The sequence below is a fragment of the Rhinoderma darwinii genome, chromosome 3, assembly GCF_050947455.1.
Source record: "Rhinoderma darwinii isolate aRhiDar2 chromosome 3, aRhiDar2.hap1, whole genome shotgun sequence".
In the NCBI taxonomy this organism is placed as follows: Eukaryota; Metazoa; Chordata; class Amphibia; order Anura; family Rhinodermatidae; genus Rhinoderma; species Rhinoderma darwinii.
The window spans coordinates 330,510,761-330,519,659 of NC_134689.1; the positions used below are offsets into that span (position 1 = coordinate 330,510,761).

Genomic DNA, 8,899 nt, shown 5'->3' on the forward strand with positions numbered 1-8,899 from the left:
ACCTCACAAATCTACCTCACTAATTTACCTCACAAATCTACCTCACGTACCTACCTCACAAATTTACCTCACAAATCTACCTCACTAATTTACCTCACAAATCTACCTCACGTACCTACCTCACAAATTTACCTCACTAATTTACCTCACAAATCTACCTCACGTATCTATCTCACAAATCTACCTCACGTATCTCCAGTTCTGAGAACTGGCAGGAACATTAGCTGTACTTCACATACGCGGCGGACCCTAGTGCCTCAAAGTCCTTTCTGTTTAGAACATAGAATTAAACGATCTAGTGTGATGTGATGGTCTGGCAGATACCTCTGTGGCACAGAGAGGCAAAGTGATCACATATTAGTCACTAAACCACATCTGTTCCAGATGAGTGCTGCATATCTATGTATATTTTTACAGTAAAGTGGATTGTCAGCAATTCTGTAAGAATAATATATTTCGATAGCACTGTATATTAATATTAATATAAACATGCCCCTGAGTGCTCTCCTCCCGATCCCGTGGAAGTTGGCCGGATGTAGAGTTTAGGTCAGGCGGTTTTGGTTGGCATTGAGCCAGGCCTGACTATACGAGGGGCCTGTCCTTATCAGAGAGGTTGCAGCTTTGTGGGAGTGAGCTCAGCTTTACTTAACTCACTCTGCTCTTCCTCTTCTTGAAGAAATCTGTGGTTTTTGAGGTGAAAACCTCTATAGTGTATTAACTTTAAAGCATATTATTTCATTGCTTCTCTATGAGCACAAAAAAGTTTTAACATTGTACACAAGGCTTCTTCTCCGCTTCTCCTTGGTGTACTATTTTAATATAGTTATGCATTTTAAGTCAAGAGGCATTCCTCCTGAAATTAAAACTAATATGGCCGCCATAAGAAGCCGTTTCGCTTTGCTATCCCAGAATCCTAAAAAGTAATTTTGCCTAGTTATGCAATGATAAATCTCCATCTCTCATAGTGCCGCATAACTGCGCAGATTTGACATGTAGAACCCTACACACGCTGAGTAACAAGCTGCAATGGTAATCGTGTTGGTTGTCACTCAACTTCCACATAAACAAGTAAGGCTCTGTTCACATTAGTATTGTGGCTTCTCTTCATAACGGAGCCACGAAAGCTATGACTGATTCATTCCATGACAGATCCTAGTTTGTTTTTTTTTCACAGCAAGAGACTATGCGCTATTCTTGCCATCAAAATTACTGGAATACCTGACAACAAACTAAAAACACCAATGTGAACAGAGCCTTAGAAACATCTGTTTACCTCAAATATATATTTATTAGAAATTTCTCTATTTTACGGAAAGTGCCCTTTTTGAACTAACCTGCAACATATAATAATCATATATTTTCTGCTTTATATATGCAAAGATCTCCAGCCTGTCACATATTGTGAGCCTGCCTTCTGGTGCTCCATCTCATATTATGAGCTCAACCAGCGAGTGGGGGAGACTTTCCATGCATCCCAGCCCTCCATGACGGTGGATGGATTTACAGACCCCTCGAACTCTGAGCGTTTCTGCCTGGGCCTGCTCTCAAACGTTAACCGCAATGCTGCTGTGGAACTGACCCGGCGACATATTGGTAAATATAATTTGAGGCGGAAGTGTTTGGATTTTGTTCTGATAATTGCATAGCCTTCTAGAAGATATTTGGAATAAACCACAGTTTGAGAAAAATCTGATCATTTATTTACTAAGGTTGTTAAAAGTCAACTCACTGAATACTACTACAACTCACAATTGAAGTGCATACTCTTTATAAGCTACATGTATTTTTAAGGCCGGATTGACACGAGCGTGTTCGGTCCGTGATATACAGTCCACAGGTCGGCCGCATTTCCCGGACCGAACACACTGCAGGGTGCCGGGCTCCTAGCATCATAGTTATCTATGACACTAGGAGTCCCTGCCTCTCCGGAACTACTGTCCCGTACTGAAAAGATGATTACAATACGTGACAGTTTTCCCGCAGCGAGGCAGCGACTCCTGGCATCATAGATAACGATGTTGCTAGGAGCCCGGCTCCCTGCACTGTGTTCGGTCCGGGAAATGCGGCCGACCTGCGGACCGTATATCACGGACTGAACACGCTCGTGTGCAGTCGTGTGGGTCCCAGAGCTGGGACCTGCATCATTTAGACATTTGTGGTATATCCTGTAGATATACTATACATGTCTGAATTGGAAATACCCCTTTAATGCTTGTTCCGGACTCGGCAGGAGAAATGATTTCTGGAAGGAGTTCATTCCCTCTCCACCTCTCACACCTTCGGCTATTACTCATAACTCCTTCCATTGCTCTTTACAGTAATCTGGATTCTCTCTTATCTTTTGCATTAAATAGTGAAACGCAAACAATAAAATAAAAGCGTTCGGTTATCGTCCTCCTCACAATTCAGTTTACAGGTCTTTGTTTGGGTCTGCTAGTAATAGTGTTCTAAACTCTTTCCAGAAAATGAACATTTGTGCCTGAGACGAAATAACTGGAACAATTCAGTCTTCTTGCTAATTCAGTGGTTACAAAAATTTTTCCATTCTGGCCCTTTGAATGTCAGAATACAGGACCTCCCACTACATGAACCCTGTGCAGCGAGCATTGCAGGAACCCAGCGTGTAACCTCAACACACAGAGTTCCCCCTTTACCCCACAAGACAGACCCAAGTTCCTTTACTCTGCGGTACACCGAGAAGCGTCTAGTCATGTGTTACTTGTATTTATAGGTTGTTTTTTTCCCTTTATTAAGAATTTTATTTTTTAATACAGAGATGTTTTACATTAGTTGCACTTATTTAAAGGGCCAACAACACAAAATAAACATGCCTTTTATGAACTAGTCATAATAAAACAATCTATAGACGTAAAGCTGCTGTACACAGGAGAATAAAACTACTAGTACTTTGTATCTCACCTCACTATGTCGTCTATGTACTGTATATACACTGTGTATATAATATATTTATATATAATTATTATGGAAGAACAACTCCCTTGTGTGTGCGGATTACCTGAATTTCACCCTTTACAGGCTGGAGTGATTGAGCGCAATCATTTAATAGAGTAGGGCAGTAGCTGCTTCCCTGTCATCAGTATACAGACACAGTTTATGGCAGCCTGTATTCTGGGTGGGTATGGAATGAGCAGAGAGGCTGTCACAGAGCATGCAGCACATTGTGAAAGCCTCCCTATGCTTCTTATATTTGCAGAATACAGTCTGCTATAAGTTTTGTATGTATTCTGTCTAGTTCAAAGGTTGGGCAATTTTTCCTAGCCTCTGCCCCGGCTATCAATTGTAAAGGCAGCAGTTTGGGTTGTAGACAAATATAAGAGAATGACTTATGCTGCAGTTCTCTTTTATATTTAACGTCGGCTTTCTTCCATAAACAGCACCACAGCTGTCCACAGGTTGTGTGTGGCATTGCAGCTAAGCCCCATTCAATAGGGCTCAGCTGCAATATCAGATACAACCTATAAACAGGTGTGGCGCTGTTCTAAGAAGAAAGCATACATGTTTTTCTAATCCTGGACAACCTCTTTAATTAAAGTAATTAATTCTATCCATCGTCTGCGGACACTGTTACTGTTTGGACAGTGGTGACATGTATTTCCTTGTTCTTTATTTTAGGTCGAGGAGTACGTCTGTACTACATTGGAGGTGAAGTGTTTGCTGAATGCCTCAGTGACAGTGCAATATTTGTACAGTCCCCAAATTGCAACCAACGCTATGGCTGGCACCCTGCTACTGTATGCAAGATACCTCCAGGTAATGGAGTACTATTAGACATAATCGTGAGCTACAAAACGGGATGTCTATGATAATATACTAACTAGTACATGAAAAAAACATAAGTTCTCAATGAAAAGAATTGTTCATACCACGTGCAGTGTAAATCTTAGCAAGACTCACGGTTGCATGTCTTGGCATAAGGCTATGGGATCAGCATTCAGGACTCTGTATGTGTGTGTATATATATATATATATATACATATATATTTATAGAATCCAAAAATCAAGCAGCACTCCAAGGTATAAGCAAGGTAGAAAAAGGTGCTTTATTGGTCCATATACACACGACGTTTCAGCTCAACACAGGAGCCTTTCTCAAGTGATATTTATATATACAGTGTGTGTGTGTGTATGTATATATATATATATATATGTGTGTGTGTAAATGTAAAATAAAAACAAAACTGTATTCTCTGTTTATTTTGTACCAGGGTGCAATCTGAAGATTTTTAATAACCAGGAGTTTGCTGCTTTACTAGCCCAGTCCGTGAACCAAGGATTTGAAGCGGTGTATCAGCTGACCAGGATGTGTACTATACGGATGAGCTTTGTCAAGGGCTGGGGAGCGGAGTACAGGTCGGTAAAGGAGACTAGCAGCTTCATGGTAACAGGCTGCTATTTCATCCAAGTTTGCAGATCTTATATATGCAGTGCACATACTGTATATCTAGATAAATGGTAAAGGAGGTTTGATAGGTGTCCTTTTTAAGAGGCTCTGTCACCAGATTATAAGTGCCCTATCTCCTACATAATCTGATCGACGCTGTAATGTAGATAATAACAGTGGTTTTTATTTTAAAAAACTATCATTTTTGACCAAGTTATGAACAATTTTAGATTTATGCTAATTAGTTTCTTAATAGACAACTGGGCGTGTTTTTACTTTTTACCAACTGGGTGTTGTACAGAGGAGTGTATGAGGCTGACCAATCAGTGACTAATCAGCGACCAATCAGCATCATACACTTCTCATTGTTCCAGTCCAGCTTCTTTCACTGCACAATCACACTGTAACAATGGGCTGGAACAATGAGAAGTGTATGATGCTGATTGGTCAGTGATTGGTCAGCGTCATACACTCCTCTGTACAACGCCCAGTTGTCTATTACGAAACTAATTAGCATAAATCTAAAATTGTTTATAACTTGCTCAAAAATGATAGTTTTTTTCAAAATAAAACCACTTCTCTACATTACAGCGCCAATCAGATTATGTAGGAGATAGGGCACTTATAATCTGGTGACAGAGCCTCTTTAGTAAAACCTCTAATCTTGTTTCTGTGACAGATTAGAGGGGGTGACATTCTATTTCTGGAATCTCCTAAATTGATTTAGTTGTGGCCATGCTGCAACGTCCGGGGACGTGTGACAAATGTCATTATGTGGAGGGTGTAACATTCTGCTATTGTGGGAGCAGCAGACACTCAGAGCAGATCTTCGCTTTGCCTGCTGGGTTCCAGATGTTCAGTGACCATTTATGGAGTTAACTCTTCCCTGCTGGGATGGCTTATGAAATGTTATGGCAAACCCAGTACAGTGATTTTAAAGGTGCATAGTGTTGAATGGGTTAAGTCTCATCTTCCACACTTGACAGCCAGTTTCAGTCCTGGCCCAGAGCCAGAGGAACTAATGGAACCCAGATGTGCCTCTGTTTGGCAGCCTCATTACAGATCCTGAGGTTTCTTGCTCACATTTCATTTAACGTCTTCCTTTATTAACCCATTCCTCACCAAACCTTCAGAAGGCTCTGCGTAGATGACTTGTCTAACTTGATAACTAGCAGCTAAATCAAAATTAATATAATTGTATGAAATAATCATTGTGTCACAGGCCGTGCATCGTTTCTGTTAAATAAAAAAATACATCTGTAGCATTTCAGATGCTGTGTGTTTTAGCAATATGGAGTTCACGTTATGGATAATTTTAATAACATACCTATTAATCTGGATATTGTTTTGTTAAATGCAATCTTATATATCTAAAAAAAAAAAATCACCCCTTTTTTTTTTTTGTTGCTGTCCGCGCCACTGATACTGGTGGATTCATAGGGGTAGATTAATCAAAAGTGGAGCACTTCCCCATAGCATCCAATCAGATCCCAACTCTCAGGAAGTGCTTACTTGGTAATCAGGTTGGATTACTTTTTTTCTCAGCAGAGTAAAAATGGCTGCAGTAAAGCTTAAAGGGTATGTACACCTTTACAATCAGCTCTTTTTATTGCCCTAATGCAGCTTAAATATGGACTAATTTTGCTAATTTTTTATGTCCTATCGTTTTGGATCTACAGTCGTTATGCAGTCTATTGCATCCCCATGGTAACAGACTATAGACAAACTCTGTGTAGTCTGGTCTTACAGTACTACTTGCTTCCATCTGTCCCCCACATACATTTGGTAGGATGGCAGGAAGTAGAGGACAGATGGAAGAGGGAATATGACTACTACAAAATCAGACTACTGACTTTGTTGTCTGTTACCATGGAAATGCAAAGGAACCGTAGATTAAACGTTTCCATGGTTGTAAAGCTGGATATAGGCTTGAAAAAAAAAAAGTATATAGAGGCCGATGAACAAAAACTATTTACAAGGTATGAGTGCATTATTAAAATGGATCTTAACTTTAGTCGGTTGTCTGCAGCCTGCATGACAGCATGCCATGATATATTTAAGCAAATGGACTTTTAGTTTTTATTGAGATGTTGTAACTTCCAGAATTACCCCTCACATGCATTTCTGTCTTTGCAGGCGCCAGACTGTGACTAGCACACCCTGTTGGATTGAGCTACACCTGAACGGACCCTTACAGTGGTTGGATAAGGTTCTCACCCAAATGGGTTCTCCAAACATTCGATGCTCTAGTGTCTCATAGAGCAGTATGTTCAGGTGATAAAACTGACCTGGAAATGAACAGTGCTACACAGTCCACATGGAGCAAGAGCTCAGCAGCACAAAGGCAAAGCAATGTGGAACTATTTCTTGACTTCTCATTGACCTGGAATCTATACCCCTTGCAGTTGGTATATTACCTCCCAGTACCCAAGATTACCCTGCAAATGAAATACTCAGCTGTTTTTTCCTGCCGAAGCTGCAGGAAACTTGGTGGCAACGAGTATATCTAGAAGACTGCAATACGAGACTTTTCCACAGACTTGACATGTAGTTATACTTGGGAAAGTCACTGAAACTCAGTGTAAAGACTAAACACATGTTTTGTGATACAGGGTACAGTTTTTACTACAAATGTCTAACAGAACCTATCAAGTATTAGGTCCTCTCTCCCACCACCTCTGACAGGGGTGGCCGTGCCTTTTAAGTACCATCTCTCCTATGGAACTCCGCTGCAGGGGTGGCTTTCACCTTTATAACTTTGGTCGGTTTTATTTTTGTTAAATGCATTATAGGGTCAGGTAATTCTGTTCAGCCTGTTGGAACAGATGTGTATCCTGAATGTGGGGCAGGTTTACAGACTGGACAATTGCGTCACACAGCAGCACGACTTGCATTGCCGCTCGTAGTCAGGTCCTGAGTTAAACTGGTCTTAAATGTCCCAAGAAATGACAACTGGAGGAGTACATTCTGTCTGAAGTGCTCACATGTATAAATGCCTGAGTGCAAAGCCTGCTGTTCTACAGGTACATCTCACTAATAAACCCAGCTTGTGGTGTGGGTGCCCGTCTCTTGCCACACAGGCCATAACTGGGTGGAAATCATTCCTGCTCATCTGGATAGCAGATAGGGGTTGCAAAATCTGGTGACAGAGCCTCTTTAATGTGTAACCCCTTCTATCTTCGAGGCTGCTGACCTTCCTCAAAGCTCATTCTTTCAGTAAAGGGCATGTATGTCTTCAACGTGTGCATCCCCAGCGTGTCGGACTAGCTGGAAACTGGTATCTACAAAAGCAGCAAGCTGCTATTTGTGGTGAGCGCACATAGATCACGAGATCTCAGATCTACTTTTAATTTTTATTCTTAATGCTACAGAAATCAATTTTCTCGTAGAAACAAAGTACGGAGGAGATCAGGGAAGCCCACACATCCATCATAGAGTTGCAGAGCTAAAGGTCTTCTCACGTACCTTTCTCCAGAGCAATGATCCCACTCTTATTGTGTGTAGTTGAGGTCAGTTGGCATTTGTAGCATGTTTGCGGGATTTGATCCCCCATCTGTTTGTAGCATGAAAGAACAGGGTTGCGTACAACCTGCAACAGATTATTTGTGTTTTGTATGAGAGGCTGCTTCTTTTTCTTGAGTTTATTCTGGTAAACGCTGACTTTTGGTTACTTTCTAAATTCACGTGTTGCGTAAGTACTTCTGAATTATATTGTAGCCGTACCGGTCATATGTGTCATCAAAGTCCATTTCTAGTTTTGATTAAGGTTTATCGCCTCAACCAATCACAGAAGCAAATAAGGGAAATATTCAATATATTAGTGGTATTATTCAGAACAAATCCATTACTTTTAACCTCTCCCCACTATCAATGCTTGTGAAAAGTTCTGATCGTGAATGTAAATAAACCCTTTCCATATATCTACCTGTAATTCACAACATGTCTTAAATGTGGACAGTGAGCTGAGGGATTCATACGTGGGCCTGATTTTAGGGTGTCTCCTCTTCAGCTCCACCATAAGCAGCACAAGGCACATGCCCTGTGGCAATAGTCATGTGTGTAGCCCACTATAGAGGTGGTTATATTGTAATTGCTTGTGTACAGATAATTACCCAGCAGGCTTCATTTTTGGGCAGTGATAGCATTTTGTTCACGCTTGAAGAACTGTACATACAGAACAAAGTTGGCCATACATGTTGACCAAACGCTCGTTCAACCATTTCCATTGTAAAAATTCATGCTCAGCTTAGCCAAACGCGCATGTTAATTTCAATGGGGAGAATAAGCTGCTGACAGACCCATCTGGGAGCAGATTTATTTTCTGTAGGAACAAAGGATCAGGCATGTTAAAATCCAACATGCAACTGAACACACAATCTCTTGACATTGGCGGTCAGCATGCCCTCATACACGAGATTGTTGGCAAATCACATTGATATAGGCAAGTTCAGCAGCCCTTTCCTCATGTGTATGGCCTCATGTGTATTACGGCTCCAT

The 8,899-nt window shown here is 40.9% G+C and overlaps 1 protein-coding gene across 2 annotated transcripts in view; it reads left to right on the forward strand.

The window, feature by feature from the left end:
- The window catches only part of SMAD3 (SMAD family member 3), a 104,812-nt gene extending 96,490 nt beyond the window's left edge, over positions 1–8,322 (forward strand). For both annotated transcript variants that reach the window (XM_075858329.1, XM_075858330.1), the window contains exons 6-9: positions 1,381–1,593; positions 3,634–3,771; positions 4,227–4,371; positions 6,539–8,322. In XM_075858329.1, coding sequence (XP_075714444.1) covers positions 1,381–1,593; positions 3,634–3,771; positions 4,227–4,371; positions 6,539–6,662 — 620 coding nt within the window. In that variant the 3' untranslated portion in view covers positions 6,663–8,322. The remainder of the gene's footprint in view (positions 1–1,380; positions 1,594–3,633; positions 3,772–4,226; positions 4,372–6,538) is intronic.
- The last annotated feature ends 577 nt before the right edge of the window (positions 8,323–8,899 follow it).